This window comes from Schistocerca americana, chromosome X, assembly GCF_021461395.2.
Source record: "Schistocerca americana isolate TAMUIC-IGC-003095 chromosome X, iqSchAmer2.1, whole genome shotgun sequence".
Classification (NCBI taxonomy): domain Eukaryota; kingdom Metazoa; phylum Arthropoda; class Insecta; order Orthoptera; family Acrididae; genus Schistocerca; species Schistocerca americana.
The window spans coordinates 468616071-468632949 of NC_060130.1; the positions used below are offsets into that span (position 1 = coordinate 468616071).

Sequence of the window (16879 nt, forward strand, 5' to 3'; positions counted from 1 at the left end):
ATCAGAGGAACACACAGCTGCAGAATGCTCACATCCATGAATGTTGCCTATAATCAAAACCAAAACCAACTCCATCCTTGATGACACCTTATACCTCACAATCTTTAGCTAGGTGTGCCATCTATGCAGCCATAACCTGAACTGCATCCTCTGCTATCACATTACGGCTCACAAAGGTAATAATTCAGGACACCACTCGGATGGTCCACAGAGTCAGCCACAGCAGAGCTATTTCTGGCAAGCCCTACACCCTCATTTGATTCTGATGCTATCAACCCTCCACTGAACCAGCAGATTCTGGCACTGTTCCCCACAGATGGCATCTTACACCCCCAATGTATTCCTCGGCCGGAACTGAGATTTTAAACTAATGACCCTCCTTCCAAGACTTGCCAGCACTAACTGGGGTATTTCAATCCATATATGATATCCCAACAAGGGAGGGATGCTGTAAATAACAGCAAGACAGACAAAAAGTGAGGGAGAGATGATCTATATACTTATACAAAAGATAGTGTAGCAAGTGGGAAGTTTCTCATTGGAGTGGAACTGCAAGTACATCCCCCAACTACCAGATCATGGCATGTGTCGTGACAATGTCGATTTGCAGATGATGGGATTTTGCAACACATTTCATTCATCTGTGGGATGCAAACCAGTTGGATTTCATGTTATTCTAGATACTTGGCATCTGGATTGGAGATGCTAATGATTTCAGACTATAGTTCAATTATTATATCTTGGCAGTTTGTGCATGCCCGCCCAGATGCGGGAGATTGCTGCGTTGCCAGTCGCACACGCCAAGCGAACTTACGTTTAGGGGGAAGCGCACAGTTTATGAAGTAAAGCCACCACGGCCGCATTAACCCTTTCGCTGCTACAGAGATGTGCTCCCCGCATTCCGTGCTGTGCGCGATTTTGTCATCACTGCACTGCTCGCCTGTGCAGGCACATGGTGTTCTGACTGCTTTGACACACTTATCATTCAATTTTACAAAAACTATTTGCCCCAAAAATTTGATTTTTACACATCTTCTTGACTGATACCTTCCCCCCATAAATGACTTAATTTTGTTTCGATGTTCAATGCAGTTATTGTACAGCATTAAATGTAGTAAACCACTGCACGAAATTTTGAAGAGTTTACAGAAGTAAAAGTCCATAGCGTATACTTTCCGTATGGTTGATTTCAGTTGTCACTAGAAATTTCAAAAAATTACATTCAAACGAATAAAATTCATGAAGTAAGACACTTCGATAGTGTTTTTAAACAAAGAAAATATTAAGCACAGATCTAGGTTTGAACTCGGAATCTTCCACTTAGCAGCCTAACACTTTGACCATTACGCTAACACAGCTCAACATTCAATTTGATTCCTGGAGGACTTTAAAGTAGGACGCAAAGTACCGTCAAACACTGTTGTTATGACTATGAATTATCACGTTTTGTCGAAGTACAATAGGAAATAAACAATTACCGCTGTTCTTTATTGCAAAAAAGCGGTTAGTGAGAATGATACAAACACCATTCCTTGCTATCGCCTGAATTAGGAAGCTTATTGCTTGTTTGGTTTAATTAATTAATAGAATATGAAGCAATTGGTATAAAGAATGCTTTTTACAAACTTTCTATAAAAGAAATTCTGCTAACAAGACATTGCTTTTGTTCAGTTACTTTATTTATGACTGAACGTTTCTAAAACTGAAGACACTCATCCGTGCCCTGTACTGCAGTCGAGCTCTGGCAACGTCATTCTCTGTTCATTGGCTGACTGTGTTTTGTGACGTCAGATGCGCAGAACGAACCTAAACTCGGCCGCCGTCATAAATGGCGCGCACTTTAGTAACTCAATACCTTGTATGTGTGGTGTTGGACTAATAAACTGTTATACCCACAACACAAAAGATATGACCAACATAACTGTGGTTTTTCCCTCCAACATTTTCTTAAGACCTACAGAAAACCTCCAACTCCAGTCCTCCATCTGATTCAGCTACCTTCCAAGTCTCCTGCATCCATGTCACACTGAACCCCCCCCCCCCCCTCTCTCTCTCTCTCTCTCTCTCTCTCTCTCTCTCTCTCTCTCTCTCTCTCTCTCTCTCCCCCCTCCCCCCCCCCTCCTCTATTATCCACATGCTTCTCCCTAACCTTAATTTCATTTTCAGTTCCCTCATCTCACTCTTTCTTGTGCTCCTTGCACTCTGTGTGTTATACAAGCAAAAGGTGAAAAATTCTCAGTCTGACAGTGAAAAACTGATTTGGAACTCAAAATTTAATAGATTTTCAACATATTCCCCTTTTTAGTCAATGCAATTTGTCCTTATTTTTCCAATGATCAGAGTGTATTTCTAAACTGGTATATCACCATCTATGACGGTGGTAACCTTTTTCTTGCACCAAAGTTTTTCCAGACACAAATTTCTTTGGATATGGGAACAGATGAAAGGCAAATGGTGCCAACTCTGATGAATAAGCTGAATGTTTCAACAATTTGTACTTCAGATCCCTCAATTTTCCCCAGGTGTTTTTTACTTTTCTAGGTAATTAATAAAACATTCCCTTTTGTTTCTTATAAAATATTGATTATGAGCTTTCTGGCAGATTGAAGAATCTCTGTTTCCTTTTTTTTTCTAAACCTGTTGGCTTCCATATACTTCTTTACTAATGTTTTGTTTCTGAAATTCTGGGGCCAGATCAGTTTTCAGTAACAATGTGGTGTCCAGAATCAGTTACTATTTTAAAACTGGTGCAAACATTGCTGAGAAATTCATTTCTGCATTTGCTTTTTGTCAGCATTCATAAATGCAGAATCCACCTTGCACAAAGCTTTCTCATAGTAATTTTCTGAATGTAAACCGGACATTTAGTCTGTAATTTTCCAATCCCAAACTGTGCACTTTATCAATGTTTTCATATGTGAATGCAGTTTTAGGACATTCTTCCCATGTTTCATCTTCAAGAGAAATACAGCCATGTTTTGGTTTAACTTCTGTTAGTGATATGGTATCCAAAACAAAGACTTTCATGATAACATATATTCTAGTTTATCCATTTAGACTAAACAAAAACAAGACAACTACTCTATGAACTACTCCACATATGAAATTGACATTGGTCACCTTTAAGCCATGACAGGAACTTTGTATCACATGCTGTGATGGTGCAAGAATGTGTCTGTTTAGATAAACAACTAATCCATTATATAAAAGCATTTCTAGGGTTTTTGAGAAACCTAGTATCAACGAAACTGATGTTTGGTTGGTGGTGTCACCCTCATTCCCTTTCATGTACACTGGCACAATCCTGCTTATCTTCAGTTTTTCTGGAAAAATTCCATCTCTGAAAGAGATATTTCTTACATCTAGAAATGATGGGATTATTTGCTCACGTATTAGCTACTGTATAATATGTGATTCCATGTTTAATCATCAACACCTGATTTCTGGGCCTTCAGTTTCTGTAGAGTTTTTCTCAGTTCATCTTTAGTGACAGGTTTCAAGATGATGGTGCTCTACGGTATTTTTTTTATATGGTTTCATACCCTTCTCTTTTGGGCTGTTCTTTCCAGTTTTAAGACCTTTACCACATTTATGTTATTATCACTAAATATGTTGATTATTTCTGTATCATCTCTAGCCACTGTATTGTCTATTTTCAATATAAAATTTATTTTTACTTCACAAAGAAATTATACTTGATGGCAGTCTGGTCATTTTTACAATAGAAAGAAAAACAGAAAAAATGCATTATATGTAAACTGTTATAATTACACAGAATATTTTCTGTACATAAAAGTTAATGAGAAACACACCATTTAAATCTTGTTACAGGAAGTAACTCATCAAATGTAGTATAAGGACATACTGCGACATGAAAACAGCTTTGTATCCTGTTAAGATACTTGTAAGATAGGAGCAAACATCCATCCACTTGAGTGCACAGAGGTACTGGCAGTTACATAATTAAATTTATCATATCAAACAACATTAAACACAATATACAAAGAATGTTAAAAGCCTTACTGATGGTGATAAAATAATCAGCTTCTGAATGATCACGAGATGAGAAGAATATTGGAAAAGACAGATAACATTCTACATGAGCAGGCTGACATTTGATATTGGAAGCATGATTTAAGGCATATATCAGTGAGGTGTGAAATTGCTTATAAAAATTAAATATAAAAATTATACAATTTCATACTTCACTTATATGTGCTTTTAAATGTGCAGATATTATTGCCTCCATGTTATACTGTATTAACATTTATTCAAAATCTTGTCTTGTTTTTGATCCTTTTCCCATGTCAGTATTGTAATATCCACACATAACAATGTTTCTCTTCATATTTGTTTGTCACAAATTTGCAACTTTTTCCGGAAAGATGCTGATACTGCCACCTGGTGATCTGTGTGCACAAAACTCTCTTAAGTCATCTGTCACTACACCAGTAATTTCAAGATCTTTGTCTTTATCAATAGGTGACCTCAAGCCTTTACTGTTTACAATATTTAGGGGTTCATTGTTTAAATATACATAAAAATTGCACCACCTTTATGTTTGAATCTACAGAAGTAACTGGATAAGACGTAGTTCTTTTTTGTCTTATTACCTATCTGACATCCAGCTGGCTCACATTCATTAATGCATAATATGTCTGGTTGTATTTCATTTGTGAACTTTTAGCCTCTAGTTACTTATATATCGAATACTCTATGTAGTATTGTCATATACTTTTCCTTTTGCTGACTTAATGTTTCGGACTGTATTCTAAGTGTACATTCTGTAGTTTCTTCTTTTTTGGCTGGTGCTAGACCCTTAAAAACTTCCTGTATTGTTCTCACAAGTGATTTCCACTTGCTGCTCACTCACCATTTTTGTGTTTACTTACAGAGGTTTTAGTTGCAATGCCTCCTTTGTCTCTGCACTTGGAAGCCGAAATCAGTTTGTAATTTACAATTGCTTGATGAATACATTGATGTTTGTAGTTTTTAATTGTTCTGCATCCTTCACCTCTGTTCTATTTGGTTTAAACCATCACATAAGTTGCATTTGTCTGACTGCCAAATTGATATGGTGAAGTTTTTGATGCTCTCCTTTCTCCAGCGCTGTTGTTTTGGCTTGAACTACTTCATAATTTACATTGTCCTTTCAAGTTTGCTGTCTACATCTCATTTTCTTAATACATGTGTACATACTTTTTGGTTCAGTAGTGCCTTTCCTAACACATTTAAATGGAGTTCATGAACAGGATGGTATCTTCACTCTAATCAGGTAACGTTTATAAGTTCAAGTACATATTTATGTCATATTCATTTTCATAGTGCTGATTTTACAGTTTATACATGACCAAAATGTTAAATCATGATGATGTGACATGTTCACAATGAGTAGAAGTGTTTGTGTTGATTAGTCTTGCACTTTTCCATATGTATTACATTTGAACAATCAAGCAACACAATAAAACTGTCATTTTCCAAACCTATTACTTTGGCAAATTTTGTTCAGTTTGAGATTTCACATAGATCAGAAACACATTACCTGTTGCAAAAGGTATTCTGTATTTGAAATAAAGATGTCTGCAATTTTCTGTACAATCAAAATATTTCTAAGGAATTTGAGGAATATGCCACAGTAAAATTACCTTTCCAAAGAAAGCAGACAGAAATCATGTTTTATGTTGTTCAAGCTTTTCCAAACATCCATTCAACAATTACCAAAAAAAGTTAAGACAAGTAATACACAAGTAAAGCCTCTGTAGATAGTGTGGTCACCACTGAATTTTGTAAAAGGCAAATTTTTCATTTGACAACTGACATGTAGTGTTGTTCCATTATACACAAAAGGCAGTACATCAGTTCTTGGAAAGGAGAAAATACTAAACTTCATGCTAAGTGCTCCATAATACACTGCTCAAAAACATTCTGCACCATTTTCATGACTTGCATATTCCATATTTCTTTGATATGAAACTTGTTACCGAATACTCTTTGGAGGAAAGCAAACTGTTATATAAAGCCATGTGTGTAAAAGAAGAAATAGTAAACCTGCATTCTCTATACAGTTCAATAGTGTGTGCTGTGTCTGCATTTGTGAATGGGACATGCAGGTGGTCTATATTGTTCATTCTGCCAAGAGGACTCCAAAGTTCATTTCACATTATGTGATGAACCAAGTAGAACACAACCCACTTCTTACAAATGACACCATGTGATGAACCAAGCAGAACACAACCCATTTCTTACAAATAACCAGAACACTCGATATGACTGTACAAAAACTGAATCAGAAATACTCTTTTTTATCAGTGGGCATGTGTTAGGAGAGTTGTTCCCATCAACCTGCACCATAATCTGTATGAATAAATAAACTGACAAAGACAGTACTTTTTGAGCCTTTTCAGGCTCTTTTTCATATGGGATGTGCAGAGGTTACATATTTATCTTAGTAGTGTGATCCTGAGTACTGTCTTGCAGCAGTATGGGCAGTATTTTTGTTAGTATCCACCTGTAAGCTTCCATTTTCATTGGTTATTGGCCACAAAATTGATCACTATAAACAGTTCCACTAAAAGTCGCCAGCATCCAGCATGTGCTGTTCAACTAATGCATACAACAACATTGGTGTGCAAAACTTAAGCATGGAAGTAACATTCGCATGAGGTGTCACTGCAACATAGCTCTATAAAACTTATACTGTATATAGAAAGACCTGCTACAGTGTAGCAGAGAAGGTAAGAAATACGCAATGTGACGAACAAAAATGTCACTTTTATACAAAGACACGTCACCATATTTTATGATGGTCCACTGGACACGATAAATGGTGGGACATGGTTCTTAATGGGGTATGTGATCAACACGGATGGCAATGCATGCTCTGTGGAGTGCTCCCATGCTGGATTCACAGTTGGTAAGGGGTTCTTGTGGTAGGACATCCCATTCCTCCACCAGTATGGCTGAAAACTGCTGGAAGGTCATTGGTACATGTGGACATGCTGTAAAACACCCCCCCCCCCCCCCCAATGCATTCCACATTTTCTCCATGGGACTTCATTTGGGGGAATGGGCAGGCCAGTCTATTTGCCGAGAATCCTCTCATTCCAAGAGTTCCACCACCTGAGCTGTTTGATGAAGTCATGCACTGTCATCCACACAACTGAATTCAGGTCTGAGTGCACCTCTAAAAAGATACACATGAGGAAGGCGTACAGTGTCACAAAAACATTGACTGGCGAGTGTACATTGTGAAAAGATTTGGAGGTCAGTATACCAATGCAACACTATGACTCTCCACACCATAACACCTCAACCATCAAAACAATCCTATTTGACACTGTTCCTGGGGTGCATTATGTACCCTCATATGGCAAGAGGTGGGAAAACGTAATGCACCCAGGAACATTGTTGAACACGACCATGTCGGTGGACCAGGTGTTGTGTTGGGAGGCATAATGTTGCATTAGTGTACTGGTCTCCATCTCTTTGAACACAGTACACTCATCAGTCAGTTATTGTGACATTGCACTCCATCCCCATGTGCCTTTTCAGAGGTGCATCTGGGCCTGATTTCATTTTTCTGGGTGACAATGTATGACCACATTGAACAGCACAGGTGGACAAGTTCTTGGAAATAGAGGATATTAGATGAATGGAATTGCTTGCTTGTCCCATTGACTTGAATACCATGGGCATGTGTGGGATGCATTGGGTAGACATTTTGCAGCAAGTCCACAGGAGCCTACGACTAGCCAGCAGTTTTCAGCTGTGCTTGTGGAGGGAAGGAGTACCTATCAGCAAGCTACAAAAATAAATATGCAACTTCTGTATGCCTGATCTGAAAATACAACTGAAAAAGCTACAAAATTAGTTTAGGGAAATAAATATTTCATACATCACTGGTCACAGTTATCTGTATTTATATACAGTTAATAATCTGTTGCATAACTGTATGAAATATCTACACATTGCAAGTGTCTCTTACCTGTAACTTGGCAGTAATCCTGTCAATCATGTGAAAGACAGCATTGTCTCCTGAAAATATCTCCCAGATTTGGAGTATCACCAGTGGATAGATGTTATTCATAAATAAACTGGTTCCTAGGTGTGAAAAACTTACATTTCCTTTCCCTGTTGACTGGCATACAAGATCCTGTTAAATAAACATAATTTAAATCATTAAAATAAAGTTTTTAGAATAAATTTAAAGTGAAATAACTAGTTTCTTTGAGGTGGGACTAATTGGTCATGCAATATGTTAAACATTATAACCACAGACGGAAGTTGTTTAGTTTCAAATCAATACAATAATTTTCAGATCAGACGGAAGGTTAAAAAAGATACATAACTTCTTTCCTGGTAATATAATTACTAACACCGATGTAACAAATAGCAGTGATAATTAAAGGGAAGTATAAGAGTACAAAAGAAGAAAAAGGGGGGAGGAGCAAGTTCTGGGTAAAATAAAATGAGCAGAAGTACAGAGAATGTGACGTGAGCAGAACTGTAAGTTGGAAATAGAGGGTAACACAGGTGTGCAAAAATGTATGAGAAGTAAGTAAACAGAGGAGACAGGAAACATAACCCTAATGTGGCCAAAAAGCTGGTGACAGAAATAGAAACAGATACAAAACAAAGGGAGATTATAATTAAAGTTGCAGTTTCAAAATGCTGCAAAAAGAACCACTGCTCACAATGACATCAAATGTGAATGGACAAAAATTTAATCACTAGACAGCACTGTATGCATCAGGATGTGCAAAATGAAAGATGAGGGCTGTGCAGCTGTTCCTCAGTTTGTGACTGACACATTTGGCATAACTGTCATGGTGCAGGATTGCATGCTGCTCATAAAGTTCTGGACACTCACTCAAGGGAATGAAAAAAGGCATTGGTCTGATGTCTGACACGGGTTTGGAGAAAATGATAATGAAATTCAAAAAGACAGGTTCTCTTGAAGAGCAATATGACTGAGGGAGGAAAACAACTGATATGAAATCAGCAGAAGATGAGACCACAGTACTGTAAGTGGGATCAAACAGTGATGTGCAAACATACAGTGCACAGGAAATTGCCCGAGCTTTGACCATGGCTATGAGCACAATGCACCCCCCATTTCTATCCATACAAAATTACCCATGTTCAGGAGTTGCTTCATGCTGACCTGCTAGTAAGACAAACATTTGCTCTAGAATTTCTTGCTTGCATGGAAGTGGACAATGAATGGTCACGGAACGTTCTGTGGACAGACAAAGCTCATTTCAATAGCCAAGGCATGTCAATACACAAAAATGCAGAAATCCACTTGTACATCAACTGACACCACTTCATTCTGCAAAAGTGTGTGGTGTGGGTTGATGCCATCATTTACTGTAGGGCCATATTATTTCAAGGAGATGTGTCCTGTGGGTCCTGTTACCTGTTACCATCACTGGTGAATGCTATGGGTGTCTTGCATATCAAAATCATTACATGCCTTTAATAGCATGGATGTGTGGGTAGGATCATTTTTATGCAAGACAGCACTCCTCCACACATTACACAACCAGTGAAGCAGCTGCTGCAGTGCCATTTTGGAAATTCTAGAATTATCAACCATCATTTCCCTACAGCCTGGTCATGCAAATCACCTGATCTGGACTAGTGACTTCTGGCTGTGAGGTTGTCTGAAAGATGCCATGTTGAGTGCTCTGATTACACACGTAGCTGAACTGAAGGCACGCACTGTGCAACAAATTTTGAACATGACCCCAGAGACACTCCAATCTGTTGTGGAACATGGTGTGTCTGGATTTCAACTTGTGGCAGAAAATGGTGGTCACCATAACGAGCGTCTTGTGCCTGTGCCACGGTAGTGTAAAAACTCAATTTCATTGTTGCCTTTAATGCAGTTTTTGGCCTCAGGACATTTAAAAACTGAGGTTCCCCATCTGAGGTGGTATGACTTTGCTATCGTGGATGGGCTTACCTAACTAATAGCATCAAAACTATTGAATTCTAAAGCTGTGCTGTCATGCACATTGCCAGTATGGTTGGTTTAATGTGTAACCCATAGCCACTGTACTGCCATTCAACTGTCATTTGTAACTGAACCTACTCATGTTCTTATGCTTACAGGGCCATCTAGTGGGAAATTTTTCATTAATTTTCTCACCCACAATGTTTCCTCCTCTGTTGATAATATTCCATTCAAATTTGACATCATTCTGAGCAGCAAGTGGTTTTTTTTATACAGCATTTTGAAACTGGAATTTTGATTATAATCAGCTTGTACATCTAATCTGACAAAGTAGAACTACAGGTTAGTCACTGCAGAAATAGTCAAACTAACAACAATGATACAGAAAGATTTTTGTATCATGAGTAGGATCGGTGTCATAGAATGGGTGAGAGTAGTAAACAGATTAATATCAGTAAAACACCTTTAGGATCTCCAGAGCTCTGAGAATGAATTGGAAATCTCCCTGGAATTGTATTTACTGCTGTTAAAAATGTCTAGTACAAGACAACAGAGAGAAGTTCCGGGCCAGGCAAAGATAGAAGGAAAAGGAACGAAGTTCAAAGCTGTGTGGACAGAGGAGAAATGTTAGAGAAACGTAGAACTGTAGTTTGAGACAGCATTCGAAGAAATGAAATTTGCAGTCTGGCAACAGGAACTGAAGGACACAAAGATATTACGTTCAAATGCTGAAGAATACATGATACCAAAGATTTCTTCCAACATGAGGCTTGACAAAGCATGAATGTTCTCAGTAGATGCTTCACACACCTTGAAAGGTATCTTTTTCACTATAGTGTTAAAACATTTAGAATTTGTACAATAGGTTTGTTATATAATTATTAAATATAATTTTCACTGAGATGTTAGTAGATAGGTAACCAAAAAATCAAAATGAGAATGTATGGGTACTAGAGGACAGAATGAAATAAACACAGAGCACCAGATGAAGATTATACTCTGCAGTGCAAAGAGCCTCAGCTGCATGTTGTCATGGTATTTTCCTGAAGTACAATCCCTCCTAACATAAGTATTTATTTCTTTTATGTATTTGACAAAGTGTGGCATTAGGTACATGCTTTCGTACTGCTTCCTTACTAGCTTCATTTCCTAATTTACATATTATTCCGCCTGTCTTTAGCCACCACACTATTTCCTGAATAAAAAATATCTTTTCTCTGCTACATTGTTACTGGATTTTCAGGTACATAATTATTCATGTGATCCCACTAACTGAATGAAATTATCACTTTAAGCTATCTCAAATCGGAGCTCTGAGAATGGTGTACATCATCTTTAGGAGTAGCACAACAGTGAAAGTAAGACCTTTAAGAATTTCTTATCTTTGATACTAGCTGATGATGAAAGAACTGTTGAACAGGTTTTTATGCTTCCTTCTCATAAAGTGCATTCTTTTCGCCGATATGTCTCACATTGCATATTGTCTCACTTACAGCTGAAATAAAATGTATAGAATTTATTGCTTAAGAATAAAAATGATGTAAGTTCTACAACTTTTACATTATGGATAATATCAGATTTGATTTACATTGCCTATTTCCATTCACCAATGTTTTATGGCAAAATATTCTGGGCTAACTCATCATTATGAACAAAAAGGGGTTTAAGGGGCTAAACAGCAAAGTCATCAGCACCAAGAGATAGTTGCTTTGGAGTTAGTGATATCAGGCAGAAATTTGAGTGAATTGTAATAGTATGTAGAAGTGATAAAATCAAAGAACTGAAAGCAATATTGATGCCAGAGATGAAGATAGAATTCAAAGAGATGTAAAGGTATATGAGTCTGACTGGTGTGTAGGTCATAAAGCAGACAAGGGCTCCAACAGGCTTCACCTGCAGTGACAGAAAGCTTTGCTATTTTTGACTTCTTGCCAACCCAATGCTGGTCTATGACTGTAATAGAATAATGAATATCACCTAGAAGATTCATAATAGTAAAAGTGAAAAGGCTTAAAGCATAATGGACATCAGAAGGACTGACAAGAATAAAACAGACTGAGTGAACTAATCAGGTCAGTAAGTGGGTAGGTTAGCCGAGTGTCCTCAGGGCTCAACAAGTGGCAAGGGGCATCCCTCCAATAACATTACCACCCCTGATCCATAACACACTGTATTGAAGATTGGAGCATAAAAACCTGTTCAGTTGTTGTTTCCCCATTGGCTAGTATCAAGGATAAGGAATCCTTAAGGTTTTGTTTTCATCAGAGTTCTACTCCTAAGTAATAAAATAGAGGGGCAGAGAAATACAGGAAATAATTAAAATACAGAAATTTATAAATGTTAATAAGTAGACAGACTCACCACAATATCTTCAATCCAGTGTCTTCTTATATTTATCATTCGTATGAAAATTTCTTTTACACTAAATGTTCCATCATGGATTTTCAAATTATTTAAAATATGTTCTAGGTCATGAAAACTATCAGTCTTTATCCTTCTGTAAAAAGCATTTTCTGCATCCAGAAATGTCTTCAGCTGGTCAACATCATTCCTAGCTATGAGACTGAAATAAATTTCTCGTTCAGCCAATACCATTCTTTCACATATTGGTGGAAGATGTTCTGAAATATGCTTCACTAAAAGTTCATTTTTTCCTGCTGAAACTTTCCATAAGGCGACAAGGAAAATTAGTACTGATGCTGTGTTATCTGAATCCGATGCACTTTCAATAATTTTTGTTCTTATTACGTGACCTGAAACAATGCCAGAGCACTATCTTTAAGGCTGTTAGTTAGTTACTTACTTACACTTACAAACACACACACACACACACACACACACACACACACACACACACACAGATTGTGACATGATGTTAGAAAAGAATACTGTATGGATTACAAGCTATGATTTAGTAACTGCAACTGAAAGATTTATTACCTAACAGCAGTCCACAAAGGTATGGGCAGGAATGCGTATATGACAACTATGTGAAGTTGCAAGGCTAAGACAGTAATGGAATACATAATGCTTTCTACCCAGAAGATTTATAGTAGTAAAAGAGAGAAGGCTTAAAACATAATGATAAGCACAAGGACCACAGTAGTAAAATAAAGTGAGAGAAATAATCAGGTCAGTAGATGGATAAGTGCAGTCAAGTGGTGGCACAAGAAAGATCTAACCACACCTGAAGCTAATTAAAATAGAGTGGGGCAGAAGAAAGATCTAACCACATCTGAAACAAATTAAAACAGAGTACAAGAGGGAATGCCAGGGTGTCTGGCAGAGGAGGTAGAGTCAAGGCCCATGAAGGCCCCACGTGCAACAGCAGACACACCAACCCAAACAAACACACTGCCCCTACCCTGAAAACAGTTTTAAATGTTATATCTGACAATAAAGACAGTTTTCTCAGAAGAAACGATGAACCAGTTGAACTATCCATAAGTCATCTACCAGCATCAGAGGTGAAGAATGTGGGACCTGTGCTTCATATGGAGGGCCAGGAGGCTTCATTCCACCAGGATGCCTGTCTGTAAGACTCCACAACAACAACATGGGGGTGGCTCACTACATGACAGAAAACTATCGGATAATCCAGCATGACTGACATGAAGGCAATGTAGGACAGGAGATTCCTTCTCAGAGGAACTGATGGAGGAATTTCATGTAGCTGTAGTCTCTGTCATAGTGGTTAGATTATTTGAGGGGGCACTGGGCCACTATATTATCTTCCACCTCTGAGGAAGTACAGACTGTATCTGCACATGCTAATCCACACACAGGATTGCAAAGTGAATGTTGAGCAAGTAATCTTTCCTCTAGTCACACAGTCAGTCAGTTCATTCTCCAGGATATCTATATGACTTAAGATCAGAAAAAGACAACCAAGCAGGTAGTACAACAATGGTCAGAGAGAAGATCATGACTAGCAGATATCAAAGGGTAACAAGAGTAACATCAATCAATGGCCTGGAAGAGCTCATTGAGTCACTACAAATTAAAACACAATTCATGGAGGTCAGTTCAGTAAAACATAGGTCTCTGTTAATGGCTATCAGCTCTGCTCTAAAAACAATACTCATTTCCAGAAACAAAAGCTGTTCTTGACCAGCAGGAGATGTAAAGGTATAACCCATCCTGTTGATGGTTTTAGAGCCATCCACGTAAATGATATTAGTAAACTGATTCTCCTAAAGAACTGAGATGCACTGCATGAATAAAGAATTCATTAAGCTGGATTTTTAGGAAAATGCTGTATGTTGATTACACAAGTGAAGAAGATTTGGTACCATTGAAACTGAAGAGGTAAGATACCCAGTTCACTGAGGAAATTGTTTACAGGAATAGTCTGGACGATATCAGTAGCCAGCCATACTCCACTATGATGCACTTCATCCAATACTTTAAAAAAAAAAAAAAAAAAAAAAAAAAAAGAGAAGTGTCGCTGAACTGCACACCTGCCAGCCACAGTCCAGCCTGGATGATACCAGCGCCTGGTAAATATGGAGTAGAGTAGCATGATTCACACCATAAAAGGTGTGGGTGAGAAAGCAATGAAAGTTAAGGCTTTGCAAAGTGCCACTTGTAAGCTAACAAATGTGGGGCAACCATGTCATTTTTTTTTCAATCAAAGAGGAGTCATAAAAACAGGATTGCACAACATCAAGAAAAAGGTACCCATGCAGAGTTCTGACTCATGATAAATCATGGTACAATGACAGAAACACATTTTTGCAGGAGAACATTCAAAACCATGGGAAAGGGCCTACCAGAGGCTCTTTGGGTGACTCCTTGGAGCTGGTGTTCAGCCAAGATTACACATTCAGAGCTATATCAAATGCAAAAGTCATTGACATAAGTATGAAGGTAGCCACTGTTCCAAAGGAAGTTGCAAGCCTCTAGAGGCTATAAGACAGAGAATAACACTCACAACACAAAGCCCTGACATACGCCATTCTCTTGGACCCATACATAGAGCTGATCAATGTATTAACTCTAACACGAAATGAAGGTAGGGATAAAAATTGATTAATAAAACTTGAAGGCAGCTTTGTAGAAAGTCTGTTGCATTGGTTTTTTCAACCTAACCACAATGTCAGTTGTAGAACATGCTCTCCAGAAAGCACACTGACAGGGCGAGAAAGGTCCCATGATCTGAGAACCCAGCATAATTTTTGTAGTACCATCCTTTCAAGCAATTAGCAGAGGATGTTGGTGAGGCTAATTGGTCAGTAGCTGTTGATGGGTGTTGGCCTTTTGCCTGGCTTAACAGCTGGGATGATGACAGTGTGAAAAGAAAACACATTCTGGTCAAATATGGCTTAAGACTCTGAGTACATGGAGTCTGTGAGTTGCATTCACATGTTGGATCATCTGGTTATGAATTGAGTCAGGGCATGTGGCTATATCATGAGATCAGTTAAGAGTCTCAAGCAGTTACCAGTTAGTGAATGGTTTACAATGTAATTCAGGGTTGCAGGGGGTAAAGGACAGAGAGATTTAAGGATGTCTTCAACATGGCTTTTATGCATTTGGATAGCCAAGGAAGATGAAGATGCCAAAGCCGACACATATTGGGTCATGAGGTGTTCAGCAAGAACCATGAAGGAGGAGACCTAGATTAGTTTTGATCACTGGCGGCTGAGTAGACAATGGAACTTGGCCACTTCCTGGTATGAAGGTGATTATGTTTCCAAAGAGGAGATTCAGCACTCCCAGCATTACTTCTCACTGTGTTTATTTGGACAGCAAGCTGTTGCATGGAACCACTTAAAAGTGATGAGGGCATGTTGCTTGAAACATTGCAGGGCCCTTCAATGATCATGAATAGCAGTTACAATATCTTTGGTCCACCATGGTCCCAGCCACCAGTGGAGGGGTCTCATAGAAAGTGGGATAGCTGCTCCAGCAGTGTGGGTGATTGCTGGGCTGACATATCCAGCAACATTGTCAAAGTAGCTAGACATAGAGGGGAGGAAAGTGACGGTTGCAGTATACTAATGCCAGTTGACTCTTTGGAGAGCCCAGTGTGGCCACTGGTCCAATGGCCAGTTCTAACAAAGTGACAGGATCAGCATAAAATGGCCAGTCACAAAAACCACTGTATAATTGCCATTGTAGCAAAGCAATTACCCTGTGGAAGAGATCTTAAGATCGATAGCTGAAAAGTTGCCATGGGTGACACTAAAGGGGATAGGGGTACTGTCATTGAGAAGAAGACAGATCAAGATTGGAAAGAAGTAGGCCAATGAGGAGGCCACTACTAGATGATGTAGTACCTGTCCCTGTCCCTGTCCCTGTCCCTGTCCCTGTCCCTGTCCCTCTCCCCCCCCCCCCCCCCACCTCCCCTCCCCCTTGAGGGTAGGGAATATTTAAATTGATGTAAGACATTTTTATTTGGACATATGTTTTTTGAATTTACTGGACTGGTCTTTTGCACATGCTCATCACCAGTGGCCCTGGGGTTCTGTGCAGCTGTTGTGGCAGATGGTTACATTGGGGTGAATGTAGTGGGATGGGAATCGGAAAAAAAGGGTCTCTTCCATGGTATTGCAGATTATGTTCAAAGGATAGGAAAATAGCGGAACAAGAAGGGAAGATTAGAGCCCTTCAGGCTGAACTGGATAGTGCAAGGGAGGAACTGATGAGGTTAAGGGGGGAGGAGGGTGAAGACAGGTGGGAAGTGGTAGCAAGGAACAGGGGCCACAGAAAGAGAACAGTATCAGACAGTTTCATCATTGGCACAAACAATAGATTTGCCTTGCTACCTCAGTCAGCTAAGGAAGAGGCTCAAGTAGCTGTAAGTGTAGTCAGCACTCAACAGACTTTCACTACGAAACCAACTGTTGCAAAAAAAAAAAGTAGAAAGTAAGAGGAAAGTTCTGTTGTTAGGAAGTAGCCATGGAAGAGGTGTGGGCC

At 38.8% G+C, this 16879-nt stretch overlaps 1 protein-coding gene across 1 annotated transcript in view; it reads right to left on the reverse strand.

Moving 5' to 3' along the window:
- The window catches only part of LOC124555091 (zinc finger FYVE domain-containing protein 26), a 434713-nt gene that overhangs the window by 380377 nt on the left and 37457 nt on the right, over positions 1-16879 (reverse strand). Inside the window, exons 4-5 of the mRNA XM_047128885.1 lie at positions 12320-12711; positions 7985-8152 (exon numbers count right to left, since the gene is read on the reverse strand). Of these exons, the coding sequence (XP_046984841.1) occupies positions 7985-8152; positions 12320-12711 (560 nt within the window). The remainder of the gene's footprint in view (positions 1-7984; positions 8153-12319; positions 12712-16879) is intronic.